This window comes from Dunckerocampus dactyliophorus, chromosome 10 (assembly GCF_027744805.1).
Source record: "Dunckerocampus dactyliophorus isolate RoL2022-P2 chromosome 10, RoL_Ddac_1.1, whole genome shotgun sequence".
In the NCBI taxonomy this organism is placed as follows: Eukaryota; Metazoa; Chordata; class Actinopteri; order Syngnathiformes; family Syngnathidae; genus Dunckerocampus; species Dunckerocampus dactyliophorus.
The window spans coordinates 20,810,221-20,829,724 of record NC_072828.1 but is presented as its reverse complement, the minus strand read 5'-3'; the positions used below and the strand labels follow the sequence as shown (position 1 = coordinate 20,829,724).

General features: G+C 39.3%; 1 protein-coding gene across 1 annotated transcript in view; it reads right to left on the bottom strand.

Annotated features, from left to right (window-relative positions):
- LOC129189297 (glypican-1-like) overlaps positions 1–19,504 on the bottom strand; it is a 41,184-nt gene that overhangs the window by 7,832 nt on the left and 13,848 nt on the right. Inside the window, exons 2-6 of the mRNA XM_054790865.1 lie at positions 8,860–9,018; positions 7,066–7,283; positions 4,648–4,821; positions 2,225–2,390; positions 2,023–2,153 (exon numbers count right to left, since the gene is read on the bottom strand). Of these exons, the coding sequence (XP_054646840.1) occupies positions 2,023–2,153; positions 2,225–2,390; positions 4,648–4,821; positions 7,066–7,283; positions 8,860–9,018 (848 nt within the window). The remainder of the gene's footprint in view (positions 1–2,022; positions 2,154–2,224; positions 2,391–4,647; positions 4,822–7,065; positions 7,284–8,859; positions 9,019–19,504) is intronic.

Below are 19,504 nucleotides of genomic sequence, written 5' to 3'. Positions count from 1 at the left end.
TGAAGGCAAAGAAACGGAATATGCTACAATGGCCAAATGAGGCACCTCATTGCAAGTCACTTGAGCATTTTCACTTACTGAAGACATGACAAGAACCGGCAAATCACAATTTGGTGATTGGCCCTGAGTGCAAAAGATTTTCAAGTATTAAAAATCATATCCATCCACCCAACCTACCAGCCTATTCAGCCTATCCCGACTGGCTTTGGGCCAAAGGCAGGGAACACCCTGGACGGGTAAGCCAGCCAATCGCAGGCCACATATAGACAACAAAAATATATTATTATTGTATTTATAATGATTTCAACCAACCAAATACTTTTGAGCCCCTGAAAATAGAGGTACTGCCACAAACACACATTTATACTGGATAATAAAGACAAGAAATGAATCCATCAACAAACTCTTTATTTGAACAAGGTCTATTATATGTATCAACTTAACCAATACACAAATAATAATAAATAATAATAAAATAATAATAAACCACAAACCCTAACAAAATACAAAGTCATATAAATAGGAATTTTAAAAAGTGCCTTCAAGTAACCTGAATATAAAACATCTAAATATTTCAATTTGTGCCAAAAACAAATGAACCTCAATACGAATTTTTCTGTTTCTTTAAAGGAAAACTGCACTTTTTGGGGGGAATTTTTCCCATCATCCACAATCCTTATGTGAGACACGAACACACATGTCTTTCTCTTTTCTGTGCGTTCAAAAGGTATAAAAACAGATAAAAAGAGACCGCTTGAGCGTAATGGGATCCACCTATGCCGCCTACAATGGCCGCTATTAAAACGCCTCCAAAAACCTCTAATAACGTTTTATGGTTTTATATCCATGCTGTAATCCATGCTGTAACCACGTAGTAACAAGTGCATTCATGATGACATGTGATACTTACAGTACTTTGTGTATTTTGTTCATTACCTGAACTTCCATTCTAGGCGCATTGATTTCACGTAGCAGCATAGAAATGAACACCTACACCTGGCGTTAACTTAACGAACTCAACAATGAAAACTGGCGGCATCTTGAATATGAAGCCTGACCTTTTGGGCGGTGGTCTGAGGCATTGTGAGCGCGGTGCTGACGCGCTGCGGGCGAATCCGTGGTGAAGCTACTTGGCCTACCAGCTACATGATGTGGTATGGCAACGTGTCAATGCGCCAGTAACGTGCTTCGATCGGCTTAACAGCGTTAATAATAACAATAACAATGTCGCTGTAGCTTGGTTGATAAATATAAATACAAATCAGTTTTTATATCTTTCAAACGCCCAGAAAACAGAAAGATATATGTGAACTCTACAAATGCCACAGCTGAAAATATAAAGGTGCGCATGTAAATGCGGTCAGAGCCTTTCTGATCATATGACCCTCCCTAGTGGCTGTGGTCCTAAACATCAGCATAAAAGGTTGATGCCCTGGGTACTCCGCATGAAAGTGTAACTAACTGCTGTTTGATTCCAGTGCAATATATGAATCATGACATGATTCTGCAAATACTTGAGGACCTTATGTAGTCTATGAACAGACATGCAACACAGATAACGTGTCCAAAATCTCAAGTTAAGCCAAAGGCTGTTTCTTGTCCAAGAAAAGCCAAGTCCAAAATGGGGCGCGTCCAAGCCACGTCTGCCGCGCCAAAATAAAGACTTTTACTGAACTCGTAAGAGTCCCAGTGACACATGTCTTTGCAAGAACAAATGAGTGTTCACAGTCACGCCATTTCATACTGAGAGAGTAGGCGTTGCACATTTTCTTGTAACAACAAATCTTCAAACACATGCGATAATTACTCTCACTCCTATCGACACTGGTTTAAAGCATTTAAAGTTTAATCATTTTAGGAGAATTGAAGACGACACTAGGTTAATTGTATGGATTAAGAGTGCGCTTTTAAGCTCACCTCATCCATTAAAATCACTTTTGAGATTGGAATCAAATTGAAACAAGTAGCTAATCGGAGATTAAATAGACTTGTACACAGGCAAGAGCAGAACAACTAACTTACTTTGGCTGTAAATGTGTCAATGTTTTCCTGCAGTTGGTGGACAGCCTCAAAGATCTGAGCAGGAATGGTGGACAGAACCACATCCAAGCTGGGGTCTGTGCTGAAACTGGACGCCACCTGGATCATGGTATCTGAGGACAGGAGAACATTTAACAACTGGGTTTATTCTCCATACAGTCGATTGATTATGTTGTTTTTTTACCAATAAGATTCTGCCACTCGGGATTCAGATCAGCTTGGTTAGCCAGGCAGCCCTTCATGACATTGGAACAGTAGTTGGCACATGGTTTGACAGAGGCAAGGCCACGACAATGTGGACAGTAAACCAGCTTCATCAAGGCCTTCACACATTCTGGACTCAGAGGAACCTGTGGGAAAATCAGGGCACAGTCCAACACCTCAGCATGACTTGCATGGGGCATCAATGTCACTCAGCATAGTACAGTATGTCATGATTGAAAACTTCTACAGCCTTCAAATTGTTCACCAGTAGAGGGCAACGTTGTATCATAACACAGTGAAAGGTCAAGAATTACAGTATAACTACAAAATATTAGCACTGTACAATAATTATTCAATGACACAGCGTCCTGAGGGGCCGCACGGTGGCCGAGTGGTCAGCATGTTGGCCACACAGTCAGGAGACCTGGTTGGGCTCTGCTTGGGCATCCCGGTGTGGAGTTTGGAGTTTCTCCCTGTGCGTGGGTTTACGCCTCCCACATTGTTTGTCTATATGTGTCCTGTGATTCACTGGCAACCAGTCCAGGCTCCAGCATACCCCCACGACCTTAGTGAAGACAAGCGGCATGGACAATGGACGGATGGACAGCATCCTGAGCAACTGAGAGTTCGGTATTTTCTCTACAATATTTTTGAAGGGTCACAGGGGGAACAATGAATTAAAGCAATAAGCTTCCAGCTGATAAATGGCTTCTCTGATCTTCCTTAAGACTCTAATTATGAATACAGTAGACTCCTATATATGTAGATTTTTTTATGTAGATTTTACATTTGTGCCTCACAGGAGCTTTGCTGCTTTGAAGGACCAGTAAAAAAAAAAGTGTGAAATGCTTGAAAAAACGTTAACTTATGGTGGGGGTTTAACTGTGGTACATGTATGTTTGACCTATATTACCACGTATTACATATAGATAAATCATTACCGACTTGGGGTGAAAAAATTCCAAATGTATTTTTTGAACAAAAAACCTGCAAAATTGCAGGGGGCTATGAAGGCTGAACCGTGAATGCGCGGGGGGGATCCAACCTACACTATACACTTTTAATTATGAAAAGTCTTCAGTTATTTTAATGCAGCTCTCGGACAGAGGCTTCAAGTGCCACTCTAACCGCTAGTTGCTTATAATAGGACCGCACAAACACTACTAAACATGTCAAAATGGCGGCGAAACACCTTGGAAACTCCTCTGTTACGGCACGTGAATGGAAGCTAGCTGGGTTAGCTTAGCCTAGTGCAGCTGTTTTCACCGTGTTGTGTTTTACTGCTTTAACGTAAGGACCACTTTACGATGCCTACCGACTTTATCTTGCACCCAGCGCGTACCAACCGTCAATTGCCATTCACGAAACACACAACACATTCCGGCCTTCAAAACAAGAGCGCTCTTTGTCACATTTGTCTAATTGTCTAAACAAAATAAGGGTGTCATTGAAATATCTTACATTAATAACGTGATTGGAATTACATCCGTGACTACATCTTCCTTAATCACAAGCACGGGCATTACAGCTTGTTGAAGATTGTGTAGCAAATGTGCTGAGGCTGACATCCCATTAGAAAAGTTAGCTAAGCTACCATACATCCATTTCTCAATGACTGGACAAAATGGGCCAATGATGTATTGGATCAATAAATGTAAGGATTTTTGCATTTTATTCACTAACCCAAATAGCACACATTCTATGCTGGTAAAATAAGTGGAAAAGGTACAAAACTGAATTCTAAAAAATTAAAACAGAGAAAACGGAATTTAGGAAGAAATCAAACGGATTTCATCGGGCCCTAAGAGAGTTTGTTAAACAAAAACTTATTCTAAATCACACCAAAAACCCTAGAAGTGTTTTGCTCGCCCATTTTTTTCCAATTTGATCTTTTATTGGATCTTTTATTGCATTAGGGACCTGACTCACAGAGGTTTGTTACAAAAGCCAAACAATATTGTTGGTCGTGCTGTGTAATTAAAAAAAGTACATTCAGCAATACTTTCGTTGCATTGTTTTTCATGTTTTGAAGAGCTTTTTTTCACAACCATATTAAATTCCACAAATTCATGTTTGCAACAAAATATTATTATTATAAAAAAAAACACACACACAAAAAAAAGATCGGTACCAGATTGAATCGGATTGGCAGGACTAAAAAAAACATCTGATCGGTTCGCAAGCCAATAAATGTGGATCGGGACATCCCTAATTTTGAAGTAATAAGATGCCCCACAACCTACTCTAAATCTTAACCCAAACTTTAAAGTCAAAAAATAGGTTTTGGCACTTCATATTTACCACCACAAGGTAAAGTCTGTAAGCCAATATCCCAAAAATGTGATACAAGAACACATGCACACACACACACACACACACACACACACACACACACACACTCACCTGTGAGACCTTTCTGACGACCTCTCCACTGACGATCAGACCCTGGACAAATGACCTGGCTGTGACAAAAGCCCGTATGACCTTTGCTTTCATGTCCCGTGGGACATTTCCAAATGGTTGCAAAGTCTCCTGTTGCTTAGCAACACACTCCAGGTAGTCTTCTGACAGGGTGACCTGCAAAAGCAGTGATAGTGGCGCATACAATCATCGTTTTTATTTTGTTAGGGGATACTCCGAAAATACGATACATGTTACATTTTACTGATACTGCAAATTGGATTTAGACAACAAACAAAGCGTCGCTATTGCCGCTATAGCATCAAGCAACATTTTCTAAATATTTATTTTGTATTTGCTGACATTGTGTAAATATATAGAATTTGCTCGTACATGTACTGCATGTTGCCAGTGAAGTGAGGCTGTTGCTAGAAAACACTCAAACTTAATTTATATTCAGTTACATGCAACATAAATATAAAAGAAAACACTTTTTTTTTGCACAAAAAGGGCATATCTCTCCCAAATACAGTCGACCTTCACCACATCACGGCACGGTTGGAATTCCACTGTTTCACGCTGACGTTTTTTCGAAAATATACTTTTTTTTTGTCCTGTCCATACAGAATTTATTTAACTTTAATGTTTTGTTGTTATGCAAATTTGGAGCGGCTGGACCGGAGCAGGAGGTGATAGAGAAGAAGAGAGAAGAAAACAGAGGCGGGGACTAGAGGGGGACAATAAAGAGATAGACAAGGACAACAGCAACAACAACAACTGTGACAACAATAACAAAACGGAAACAAACGCGGCTACATCGGCACACGTCGGTGATGGCTACAAAGACCATGACGGAGAGGACAAAATAATATCAACAACCACAATGATAATACTGCGTTGAAACAGTCATATATAATAGTAGTAATAGTAATAGACCAGCAAGGGGCTGCAAAGAGGCAATCCCAATCAGAAACAGGGCACCGGCAGGCTGGAGGACAGCCAACCCTCGAGACCGGCGAGAGATCCCACCCCACCAGGGCAGACGGGCACCGGGGGGAAACATACCAGCAGGCCCAGAGACGCCCCCGCAACCAGAAAGATTTGCCGATACTGGCAAAAAAATGATATCGGCCAATATCGGTATGGTTTTTTTGTCCTTACAATGACAGAGCTTTCAGCGGCAAAAGGCAAGTTTGTAACATTGCTGAACTTGCTGCAGTTAATACTGTGCTGCTCACAAGTCTGTGCTGGTCCTCCATAGAAAAACCACAGGGGCAACAGGCCATGTATTATTTAGGTTATGTGCCCTTCGATTAAGGTTTTTTTTTTTTTTTTTAATTTGAATTAAGGTAATATATGCCTCCCTATATTTCAACAGATGAACTGTTCCTGTTGCCATATCGTCCAGGGAAAAACTGCAAAACACAAAGTAAACTAAAAAGAATGGGGAGAAGACCAAATCAAATTAAATCTATTGACCAAAGACTAAAAGAAGAATGAATGAGCGCGGCATGGCGGTCATTTTGCCTTTTTCTTTTTTTTTTTTTACTCTGGCACGGGATTGGGATGGGACAGGAGTGAAAATCCGCTCCCGTGTCACCCTCCAGTCTGCCTTGGACAGTGAAAATCGGGATTCATCCGAGAAGAAAACACCTCTCCAAACCCACTCCAGCATGCAGATGAGCTTCCCCGACAGTTCTGCAGAAATTCTTTGGCTTTGTGAACCAATTGCGGCAGCTGCCATCAAGCAGATACCGGATGTGACAATCCAAAGCTGATGTGGTTACACGTAGTGTGCAGTTGTGAGGCCGATTCGATGTACTGCCAAATTCTCTGAAAGGCCTTTGGAGAAGGCCTATGGTCGAGAAAAAACACTCAATTCACAAGCAACAGCTCTGGTGGACATTCCTGCAGTCCGCACACCTATTACACACTCCCTCAAAACTTGCAACATCTGTGGCATTGTTCTGTGTGATAAAATTGCATATTCCGGAGTGGCCGTTTATCATGGCCAGCCACAGGTACACCTGTGCAATGATCATGCTGTCCAGTGAGCATGTGGATTATCTTGGCAAGGGAGAAGTGCTCACTAACACAGCTCTAAATAGATTTGTGTACAACTTGCCATTTGCGTACAGAAAAAAAGTTTAAGATCTTTGAGCTCAGCTCGCCAAAGATGGGAGAAAAACAAAAGTGTTGCGTTTATATTTTTCTTGAGTGTATATTGTATTTAGTTTCTCCAACTTTAATCATAGCTGACCTGAGCCTTATTGTTCTTTGCCTCACTTTTTTCCTCTAGTCTCAGCCTTACAAAAATAAACCCGCTGCTTAATTTTCCATTACTTATTCATTAAAATGTGATCCTTTTAAGAGTGTGTTGTCTATCTTAAAATGGTGTATACAGCTGGAGTCCTTACTCACATCTCTGGGGGTGGAGCTCTTGAAGGTGCGCTCCAGAAGGCGTGACCAGAATTCAGTCAACGTCTCATCCAAGTTAAGAGCAGAGCCACGGTAGTACTGTCTCAAGTCGGAGTACAAATCCCCATAGAGTCTTGTATTCTGAGAGTATAGGGGGCCAAGGGGAGAGAGAGCTTCCTGAAGGGAGCGTTCGGAACGACTGTGAAGTTCTGTAAAATACGCTGGTCGTGGGAGAAAAGGGAAAATAAATAAATTAATGATAGGTGTTATTTAAAATACTAACAATTCTCTTCTATAATACAAGCAATTGTCCTTCTAATACATCTAATGCAGGGGTGTCCAAAGTGCGGCCCAGGGGCCATTTCCGGATTGGTATTTTTGTTATTGGCCCGCAGCACATTTTAAAAATAAAATTGAACAAGAAAACTAAAAAAAAAAAAAGCAACAACAGCAAAAATTGAAAAATCAGCAGTATTTTACCAGAATAAAGTGAAAATATTAAAAGGAAAAAGTTGTAATGTAACAAGGAAATGTCATCACTTTACAGAAATTACCAAATATTATGAGGAAAAATCTTTTCGTCATTTTAGTAGAATAAAGTTGAAATATTGAAGAGGATAGACGTTATTTTAATAAAGTCGTAATATTATGAGAAACAAACAAAACAAAGTTGTAAGGTTGAAATACTTGGAAAATTTAAAAAAACACAACAGAAATGGAACAAAAGTTTTAAAGAGTAAATATTAAATGAAAAAAGTTGCATTTGAAAAAAAATGCAACTTTTGTTTTATTTTATGAGAATAAACTCTTATGAGGAAAAGTAATGACATTTTAGTATAGCATAAAGTTAAAATATTAACAAAAAATGTATTTTTAAAAGTTTTAATATCATGAGAAACAAACAAAAAAAATAAAGTTGTAATTTTTGGAAAATTTGGTTTCGGAAAAGTCAAAATATTATGGGAATAAATTCGTAATATCACTAAAAGAAAAATTTCAAAGATTATTTCAGAATAAAGTTAAAATATTTGGAAAATAATAAAAAAACAGCAAAAATGGGAAAAGGAGCAAAGAAAGAAGTTCATACTAATACGAGGCTTTTTCACCAATATCCCTTGCATCCTTCATTTTTCAGTATGTGGCCCTCTGTAGAAAAGTTTGGACACCCCTGATCTCACTGAATAAAATATTTTTCATGACTTTGTGAAAATCTTCTCATAGAGTGCCACACTTCCATTTTGTCACATCTGTATGTATTCAAAACTTACTAAAACTGAAGCAAAACGAGGAAGAGAACCACAAGTTGGAATGAAGGGGTAAACCGTATCTGCATTAGCAGGACTTTTCTGCCATCAACTAATGACACTTTTCTCACCTGCAGCATTTATTATTTCTTTTTTGTTCGCAGTCATCTGTCTTTTTTTCCCCTCCTCTTCCTTTCCTCTCTTCATTCCTTTATTTCTCTGATCTACAGACTCGCCTCCTCAGTGGGTCAACTGCTCATTAGCTGAACCAGCAACTGCCCCTGGGGACACCCGTCTGTTTGTGTGTGTGTGTGTGTGTGTGTCTGTGTGTGTGTGTGTGTGCCCTTCCAGATCAGGGAATCGGCTTATCATGTTTCATTGTGTCTGCCTGACTCTGCCCTCATTATAGCACCCAGTCAGGGGTCCTCTTGACGCACTTGACATCGACATCCCCCCTCACACATGCACCATAACTACTGAAGTTGCGGTTGGGTGCAGAGCACAGCCAGAGCTTGTAACAAACACCCGGTAATGAGAGTCAGATCGTACTTACTGTCAAAGCTTCTGTAGAGAGTATTGAAGGAGGCCTGCAGCGACCTGCCGGCCTCCCTGATCAAAGCTTCTGTCTCTCGCGCACTCAGACCCTCTAGGTTTTCCTCCATGCTGTTGGTACAACAAGTCGGACCCTGTGGACACGTCCTCAGGTGTTCACCTGGTGCGGCAGAGAAAATATTTAAGAAATTCATGAAGATGCAGAAATGCATAACACTTGCAATGTTTTTTTCAGGACCAATGTTAACATTACTGTAAAAACAGAATAGAAACAATAAATGCGAGTAGAGTTATAAACTGCTTGACATTGTAAATGATTTATTGTTCCTCAAAATGGCAGAAAATATAATACAGTGGATACAATGGTTACCTGATACTGTCCACTGCATAAAAAGAAATGAATGATTTAAGACAATTACTATTGTGGCATATTGTACTCACGCTAGCGCATCAATTAAATGGTTTAATGGATCCAAAACGGTATTTCTTTGGGTCTCAGAAGGATATGTGTGTCTATGTGTAACTTGCTCATATCAGTGGCGGAGCTAAAGGGTGGCCACTCTCCACAGTGGCCGCCTCCACAGCTGGGGGACAATTTTGACAAACGTGTTGTTGTTATTGTTCCAGACCCGACCGTGATAAGTGAATTTCTGCGAAGCATGATTACTCCTCTATAAATTGAACATTTTCATAGCTGTGGCATAAAAAAAACTAATTATGTTGTTTAACATTATTAGAGCCCTCTATACATGAAATATAGTCCCATATAATCATCTTTACATTCGTATTACCCAATAAAGTGGATAACATCAGAGAAAATAAGCTATTAAAGACATAAATAAAACATGTGTGTGTCGCAGTAAATGTGTTCAGGTGCTAGTAAGGAAGCAGAATGAGTGGCGGACAGGAAGTGCCGTCAGGGGTTCAGAGTTGAATCTTAGATTGTTGTGGGTTATGACTGCAACACTAGCCCGTGTTATTATTGTAATTATTATTATGTTGTTGTTATCGCTGTGAGATAATTCAAACCTGCAATAAAAGTCTGTTGTTCCGGCAATCAAGTTGCTGACACCTACTGACAAATGAAGAATACCATACTCACAATTTCAATCGTCTTCTTAATTGCTCATATTTCTATTTTAGTTAATTTAGCCATTGTTATGCTTGAAAATACTTACTTTAGGCAAAAAACACATACATTTGGCTTAAATATGCATATTCTGGACTACTAAAAGGCCATATTCAACCACAAAACAGCGTGATTTATTTATTCAAATGAACTGTGATAGAGTGGTGTGGCGAAGGGCGACTGTATTACTGTACGTTTTTCAATACGGTCTACAAAAATTCCCAATGAACACGCTTGGGCCAATTGTACAATGATGGGCTAAAGAAACAAGCTGGCTTGTTTGCCAATAGCACTTTTGCCCTTTGTATTAGAAATTAAACATCGAGAAAAATAGAAATCATGTCAATCAGAATCAGATTTTAAAAATTCACATGTAAAACACACACTTTTTTGTTGTTTTTGTTGATCACCTTGAACAGCTATTGTTGCTAACACCAGCTGTTAAAGGTGATCATCAGCTAAAAGACAATATGAACACTGCTTAGGCTCTCATAAGTCTTTGCTCTACTCTTTGAGGTATATTGCAGCTTGGAGGAGGCAATAAACAAACAAAACACCAATTCTGCCAGACAGCTGAGAACACCGTCTGCAACATCAGTCTCTCGGTGTGTGTTCATGTGTGTAAGTGCGCCCACGTCGGGGAAGGAAGCCTCAAGCTTTGTGCATCATCAGACGCTTCCAGCCTACAGATCTTGGGTCAGTATGTGCTACTTTGTTTTGAAGACGCCTCAAGCTTTGTGCATCACCCGGTGCTTCCAGCCTAAAGACCTTGGGTCAGTATGTGCCACATCCTTTGGATATGCATTTGAGTAGGTGGGGTTGAAAAAAAATGTCCAACTGGATAAGTAGAGCAGAAGAAGAGATGCCTTCATCATTGTTGCTCCATCAATCTTTTATGGAAGCTTTGACACAGACTCCCTGACTCAGTTGGAACGTGAATTACTGCATGATGGTGGTGAATGTGCATACTGTGTGAGTAGTCACTAACAGTCCACATTCATATTCCACACTGCGGTCTATTTTAAAATTACAAACTTAGAACATGATGTTTATAATTAACAATGCTTTATTTTCTGTCATGCAAAATAGATTTTATAGATGGAGGCATGGTGGGATGTGTGGTTGGCACGTATGGCTCTCTGTCAAAAGTTCTCGGTTTGTTTCACCAGGTATTCCAGTCCAGGTTCCTCATCCAGTTCAAAAACATGTGAATGTAGCAACTACTGTAGTCCAGGGTGTAGCCTGCCTCTCATCCAAAACGCAGCTTGGATACAGTAAGCTCTAGCTCACCCTTGATCCTGGAAAAGTACGGTAGTTAACTGTACGTATGCTGAAAATGCTAAGTAGCATCCTTTGACAATAGACAAGGGTTGCGCAATCTGAAATCCTAAGTGTAAAACATCATCACTGTTTCTGCCACACTGTCAAACGTGACCTTTGATCAGTTCACTTGAATGGATGGAGAAAATCCCGTTAGCATGACTCGTACCTCATACTACAAGGCATATGCTAACGTCAGCATTTACAGTAGTTGTTTGGTTTTGCATGAAATCCCAGAAGATTCAGGTCGTTTCCCACAGATGCTGTATGATGCTTTACTGCATTCTTGACTTGCTGGATCATTAAGGGAGTGAGTGTAAGACCATGAAGCGCAGAGGATGAAGCATAAAAATGAGACAACCAAAAAAAATCTGTTGATGGACATGCTGGTAAAAAATTAAACGCAATTCCACAACATTGTTCATGTCTACAACATGCTTCAGACAAGGATTTGGGGTGTTTGTTGCTATGTGGTAAAAATGAATCAAAATGTTTGACATGTTGGTTGTCTTTTAATCACAAAACGCAGCTTCGTAGCAGAACGTGAGAAGAGAGAAGAAAGGAGAATTAAGGTGTGAACGGACAGGACTTTGCTCAAATTAAATAAATTGTTTAGATTCTATTGCTCATATTGTTTTTGCCCTCAAGCATCACCACATATTCAATTACGTCCACAACCGAAGGGGCACAAATACACTTGCGGGGACTGTCGTTTGCATAATTGATTCTCTTGTGCCTCAGGCCTTGCTCAGACCCAAAGAAAAATCATTGTGCTCCTAAGAGAAATAGAGAAGGGATAAGGTGAAAATAAAAAATATTTCAGAATCCCTTGTCACTTTTCAGTGGTGTAGTTTGACTGAGATGTTTTAAGCCCACATGAATACAAGACATGTAGTTTCTGAAAATAACAGGGTTAAAAACATTAAAATCACCGTACCTCGGTTATGATTTTGCCCTAGTGACCAAAAACAAACCACGCAGCTTGTCCAGTTAGGTAACAAATGACGACACAAATCTTAGCATCTGCAGTCAATTGAACTGTACAGCTATTTACTGGTAGTAAAAATGTATATGGTTTAATAATAATAAGTAATAGGTTTCAGGCGGAAAGGTTTCATGCGTTACTCTAATGACCTCACTTAATCCTTACCATCTCTCCAATTCTGATTTATGTTTGTAAAAATAGAGCTAATGGGGATTAAAATATTTAAGTATGTCTGCATCCAGGAAAGGTCTCTTAAGAGCTCTTGCATTAACCCATGAAAATCATGGAACACATAATACAATCATCATTCCAATCAGCTCGAGCCCTCTATTTTTAGGCACAATTTTACCATCTTATGTTGTCTGAACTGCTTCGGGGTTTAACATAATAAGCTTCTGGCTTCAGTCAGGTTTTCAAACCGTTTAATCAAAGGTCCAGGATGATATTGGTTATTAAGTTGGCTTCTTTACTACTTAAAATCAGAATTAATGAATTGTGAGGAGGATGATGTTGCATTGTACAATTATCAGTTTTATTGATAATATAAATTCAATTAATGGTTATTAAAGCAAAGCGGTGATCACAGCTTCTGATCACAGCCTTCATGAAGCTTTGTGCTGTACTTAATCCCTTAATTTGAAAGCATGTTGGTTTCTGTCAGACGTACCAAAATTACACTGCCAGCCATGCAGACCACATCAACACACCAATGCTTAGCTTTTCATTCCCTTTTCCCATCAAAAGGATCTGGCTCTCACTTACTTTAATGTGTCCCGCCCTGCCGCCATGTGTCACTTTTTCCACCTACATTGCGGCATGAGCATACCTTAACCCGTCTCAACAAGTGAACGATACTTATTAGTAGGGGTGTCACGAGACCCGACTCTTGAAATGAGACGATACACAAGAGTCTACAAGAACGAGGCGAGACAAGATTGTAACATTCATTTTAAGAAAAGTACAATGAAAAAATATCACCGGACAAACTAACATTTTTATTTAACCGAGTCACAAAACGATGCAGGTGCGTTGTGAAATGTTTATTGTCCCACAAATTGACACTTAACTATAAACGTTAAACATTTTTGAGACCAAATAAACCACTGTTATGATTATATATAATAATAATTATAATGTAGTTGAACAATGCCAGCTCACTGTTTTTGGATTATCTACTTGTCTTTGTCTATTTACATAACGGCTGTCCAGCTGTCCTTTGATACTGTATTTATAATTAAAATAAACCTTATACATATATTTGAAGACAAATCTTTGTGTTTTTATTAGTTTTCAGTATCAACATTTTAGCTTTTTCCGGATACATTATGCCTTTTTGCTTTTGTTTTCACTTTTTGTTGATTTTGTTGATTTTATTCCTGCAATGACTCATGTTCCACAGATGGCCCATGCGCCACACTTTGGACAGGCATGCATATTTCACCAGGAAGACGAGGTGCTGCAAGGCGATGGAGAATTGTGTCCAAGCTCTGCCTTCTTGGTTCTGTCGCTGGTCAGGGCTTGGGTTGCATTGTGGAGGGGTTTATGCAGCTTTCAGACCCGCACTGCATTGCGCGCACATTCTACTCCCGGTCACCTGTGCGGCGGATAGTTCACCTTTGTTTATCACTTGTATTTAATTACAAAATAAATGCATAATGAAGCGACCATGTCACCATATTGTCAACATGGATCTCGCCTCCATGTAAGAGGTGTGTTATGGTCACCACAGTACCACTATTAGTGTTGATGGAGATTAATTGTGACGGACATTCAGGGTGCAGACATGTCCGAACAACTATGTGTTTTTATCCATCTTTGTTATTTTATGTCAAGCAATACTCCACCCCCAGAATCATAATGGCACCCCAAGTCTGTTCCATAGCAGCCATCTTCCATATACCAGCAAGTAGCCTGACAAATAAATGAACAACACAAACACACGCTGCATTTCTTTTTTTTTATTTCTTCATTTTTAACAATTCAGCCTTTGTGGAGGTCTGCGCTCTATTAAGTTAGTTTCCAGTTATACGTTGTCACTAAAGTACTGCAACTACAGTATATCTGGCCTACCGTCACTGCCGGATATCCAATTACATTATTGCTGTTGTATTCTTTGTTCTGTTGTTTTTTTGTTTTTTTTAACACATTACAACAACTGATTTTGAATAGAGTGAGATCTCTGTGGTCCTCTAACGTTGTAACAATAAGTAGCAAAAAATACTAAGACTAATTTGGGCTGTTGGCATCTTGCTCATTAAAACATAGCATAACAGCAAGCAGATGTTGTTTTCACCTTTTCCATGAACCTCTTTGCTCTTCTACAAAGTTAATTGGGCCGTGCGCTCGGTAAGGAACCTGTTTATTTATTATCTCGTTATGATAAGTAAAAAGCCAAAAATTGTGACATAGTGGACTCAGGGGGGTTATCTTCTCTCCGACTTCACATATCAAACTGTCTAATGTAGAACGATTGAGAGTAGTTACTATCCTAAGCAGAGCAGCCGTAATATTCAACCCTCTTCAGACCACTGCAAATACCCTTGTTTTAGGAGGACAAGGTAACAAGGGTTCTATAATTCATCAAAAGACGGTGCAGTGACTCAGTCCTTAAAGACTTAACTGGACTTAAGGGACAAACAAAAATAAAATCTGGAAATTGCAACTAGTTGTTTGAAAAAGGCTCCCATGTTGGTGTGAACAAGGCTAAAGACAATAACACCATTATTGTTATTGAAAAAGACGTAACGAACTCAAATCCTACACGGTTCTCTACAAGTAATTGGAAACGTAACGATACAAAACACTCAATATAATTGCAGAATGAACTGATTGATTTCTCATCACACGGCATTCAAGATGCTGCAGATACATTGGATCGGGGGTTTTACCAGTACACACCGTTTTCCCACCGCTAATCAGTGACACTTTGTGAGATGTACCGACTGCGACGAGGCACACTCCCGTGAAACAGCTTTACAATCCAAACCCACCCTTCCCTTTGTGGCCTTGATTAGGTGGATCAAGGTCACCAGACATATAATTTAAAAGATCAGGTCACTGCTATTCATAACACACATGCACACGTGTCGGGTAAACTGTACGGCAACTTTAATCCTTCTATACACTCACACCGGAAAATGCTTTGAGACATTTCATATTTAATACCCTGACAGGGGTGTAGGTTAAGCCAAATGGAATTGACATCATACATTAGTTGATATATGATGAAAAGGTACCCCAGTTGCAGAACGTATTTGATGGAATATGTAATATTAATCGTAATAAACCACTAGACTGGCTGGACTTTGTTGAGCTACTTCAATCTCTTACAGTTTATTCTACTTTGATCAATTAGGGATAATCGATGTAGTAACATACAGGAACCGTTTTATTTTACTTGCGCACAAGATGTTACCAGTATCAGAGATTGTTGAGGCATCTAGCAGGTTCAGTGAAACGTGTAAATCCAATTACATTTCTTGCCAAAGTGAAAGTTTATCGTCACACATCTAAATCTTTCTTAAAGGTCGGACAGTTCACACAGCAGCTGAATCAGCATTTCATAAACCCTGACCTAAGCCTGTTATATCATTTGCTTCTCGCTTTTGTGGAAAAAGAACTTCATGTTCTGGTTGAGGCCAGTAGGTTTTCATCCAAGGTTCTATGGTAGGTGGCTCCATTAACGGGCCCTTCAGTGTAGTGAAGACTTCCCGTACCTTTTGCAGAGAAACAGCACCAAAAGTGGAATGTTGGTGTTCTCGGAGTCATATTCAGAATTTCTCTGCGTCCAAACATATTGAGCTCAATTTTGTCCTCATCTCATCACATTATCCCAACTCTGAATCGTTCCAATGTTCACTGGCAAACTTCAGATGGGCCATATGCCTTTGTGTGCAGATGGACCTAGCGGGAACTGCAGGATGTCAGTCCTATGATGTCGAAGTGTGTTTCCAATGTTTGTCTTGGTGACTGTGGTCCTTGTTCCCTTGAAATTGTTAATAAGTTTCCCACTTATAAATCCGGGATGATATTGTGCAGAGCACAGGTGATTGCCTGGTATCTCATGTTTGTTCAATTCCCGAATTGTTGACCCAACAGTGATCTCTTTATCACAAAAACTTGAGCAAGTGAGCGGGTGGACCTTGCGGGAACTGCAGGATGTCAGTCCATTGATGATGAAGTGTGTTCCCAATGTTTGCCTTGGTGACTGTGGGGCCATCGCTAATAAGTTTCCCACTTGTAAATCCGGGCTGATCAAGGTGAGATTTTGCATGGAGCTCCATAGCAAGGGTTATTTTGTAGTTTCTTGTGTTTGTTCCATTTCTGAATTATTGACCCAACAGTGGTCTCTTTCAAAACTTCTTGCTGAAGGTACAATACTACTCTGTGTGCTTTGTGTGTGCTTTAGGGATCAGAATGCTTGCTGGTTGTTAGGGGATAAAGCACATATTTCCCTGTATTTACTGTTTTCTGTTTTTTTTGTTGATAATGTACATTTTTAATGTCTTTGTAAGTGCTCGATTCTTTACAATATTACAATTTTGCTTATGTCAAGTCTAGAACATTTACAAACAAGCACAGCCATGAATGCACACGAAGAAAGTTGTGAGAAGTATGATATATTTTATTTCGAAATATATTTAGGAATTAGCACTGCATTAGCCGCCAGCACTAGGCTGGCTACTATGAAGCATATCAGCAGGAGAAATGTGAATTGATTTATTTCCACCTTGGCACGCTTTTCCACGATCGAACGTCTTGTGGGTATTTGTCTTTTTATTTCCATTTGCGGGGCATTGCAAACATTTATCCCACGAAGTTTGCCGATCATTTGACAAGGCAAATTGTGTCTTCGACAGACGTCACTTGGCCCTCCTCCTCCAGACGCAGAAGAACTGACACATTTTTTTTAAAAATGGTAAATATTTCAATATTCGAGCACACATCTAACACAAGAAATATGCCTTTCAGTGGCATTTTTCACAGGGGAATTAACAAGATTAACATGTGTTTTGGTGTTGTGAACACTTGTAAATTATCATTATGTTCAATTTACGACTCACAGAATTCTGCAAAAATTTTTTATTTTTGAATAAAAATGTGTGTGTGTGTTTTTTAAGTACCGGTTCGGCCACCGTTTAAGCACCGTCACCTTTTTAAAAGTAAAGTATTTGGCACTGTTAAAAAATACTAATATCAAATAACAACTGCTAACATATAACCACTAAAATTAAAGAGAATTAGCTTTAGTGAGTGTGATTCCTCAGCCCATAATAGGCCTTCAACAAGGCCTATAAGGGGGCAGAGTTAGATAAGTTGGTAAAGGTTTGCGTCATGATTCTATGGTTAATATTTACACGTCATCAATGAATTACGCCAATGACAGTGCGGAGTGAGTCCTTGAGTAAAATGGCAGCGTTTGTTTTTGATGCGGCTCGTTACGTAAAATAAAAAAGATCGTTGTCATTTCAAAATTTGATCGCATGTTAGTGCAACTCGAGATCGAGATTTTTTTTCAGTTTTTTTGTGCAGCACAGTTACAATGTGCAGTCCATCTATGACACATCTTTGCATTGTGCCTTTGTCATTTGCTAGTAAGAGTAAGTGTTATATTTTTTTTCACGATTAAAAGTGGTCAACTTGCTTTTATTTGCGTGAGAGTGGTAATGTTAACATGTTTATGTGGATGCAAGTTAATTAAGGCTTTATGATAGCAACAGTTTGACCTTGGAATAAACTGTGTTGACAATAATACTTATGTTGTCAGTGTCGCCTTCCAAAGGGGAAAAAAACCATGATGATGAAGTTGCATTGCAGCCATAAAGTTATTTACATGTTTCAAAATGTTTCAACTTAGAGCATATGCCCTCCTCCTGCGGAGATGAAAGTGTTTCACATGGGAAGGCTGCCTCATTGTAAGTGAACTGACCTCTGACTCCAGCAAGAAGTGACATAAACACATTCAGGTGTTTATTGTAGTACTTGTTGACCCGTAGCATATTAAGGTGGTCTTTGCCTAAGTATTTTTATAGTCCAATCTGATTTGTTAGATTTTGTCCATAGTTGACAAATCGTCTAATATTTTTGTTGTTATTTTTCTTTTTTAAGAGAAGAGCTAATGACAATCCTGAGAAATAAATAGATCTCATTTGCAACTTTTGCCACCTCAAAGAAAAAAACACTCAGATAAACAAATACGCATGGTACATGAGCAACAATTGCACCTTAATTCAGTGTTTCCTACTCTTTTTGTCTTGATTCATTCATGTTGATAGTTCCCCAAAAGTAGAATGTAACACAACTGTTACGATTTTGGTGCAGCTGTGCCACAGGTTAATGTCTCCCTGGGGAAAGTTGTAGCACAAGTTCCATTTTATTATCTTGCTTAATATGTATTGACTGACAATATTTACTTATCATCTTGGAAATTAAATGTTTCCACATATCCCCTGCAATTTGCTTGCGTACCACTAGGGGTGCACGTACCCCAGTTTCGGAATGACTGCTTTAATTTACTTAGTGACACAGAAAACAAGACAAACACAACGCAGTCGCTGTCGGCACACATCAGAACAGTGCACATAAAATAGGAACAACATGGTTTGAAAATCAACAGCTTGCCAAAACTCTCAGTTGGCAGCTTAATTTCCTGCCTTAAAATGCAATGTTGGTTGTCGTAACAGTCTGCTCTACTGGTTGTTGTCGCGTGATGTGTAAGAAGCTGCTGACAGAGGTTGCACTTCACTTCCTGAAGTCATCTTTTAACCTTTTCAAAATACTTCCACATTATGGATTATTTTTAGGTAGCCATTACGAGCTAATAACTCCGTGAATGTTGATAGTCTTCCTAGTATTCAAAGTATTATCAATGTGTAGTAAGTATAGGACTTCTGTTAAACACACACGCCAATTTTAATTCTTTATTAACACAAATTGGGCTGTGTTTGTATCAATATAGGCTATTTAGAACAAAAACAAGGATGTTCTTTGTAAAAATGTATGATCAGCAGCGGCCTCCATCCAGTCAGAATGGGAGCATCTTGATCACATGACATTTTTATATGCTTCGACGCCGGGATTGATAGACTCCTCCCAAGTCAGCTGGGATAGGCTCCAGCATAGCCCTGCTGCAACAAGCGGCATAGAAAATCATGAATGAGTGCTTTGTTGTAAAATGTGCATGCTTTGTTTAGATGTATAGCAAGTTTAATG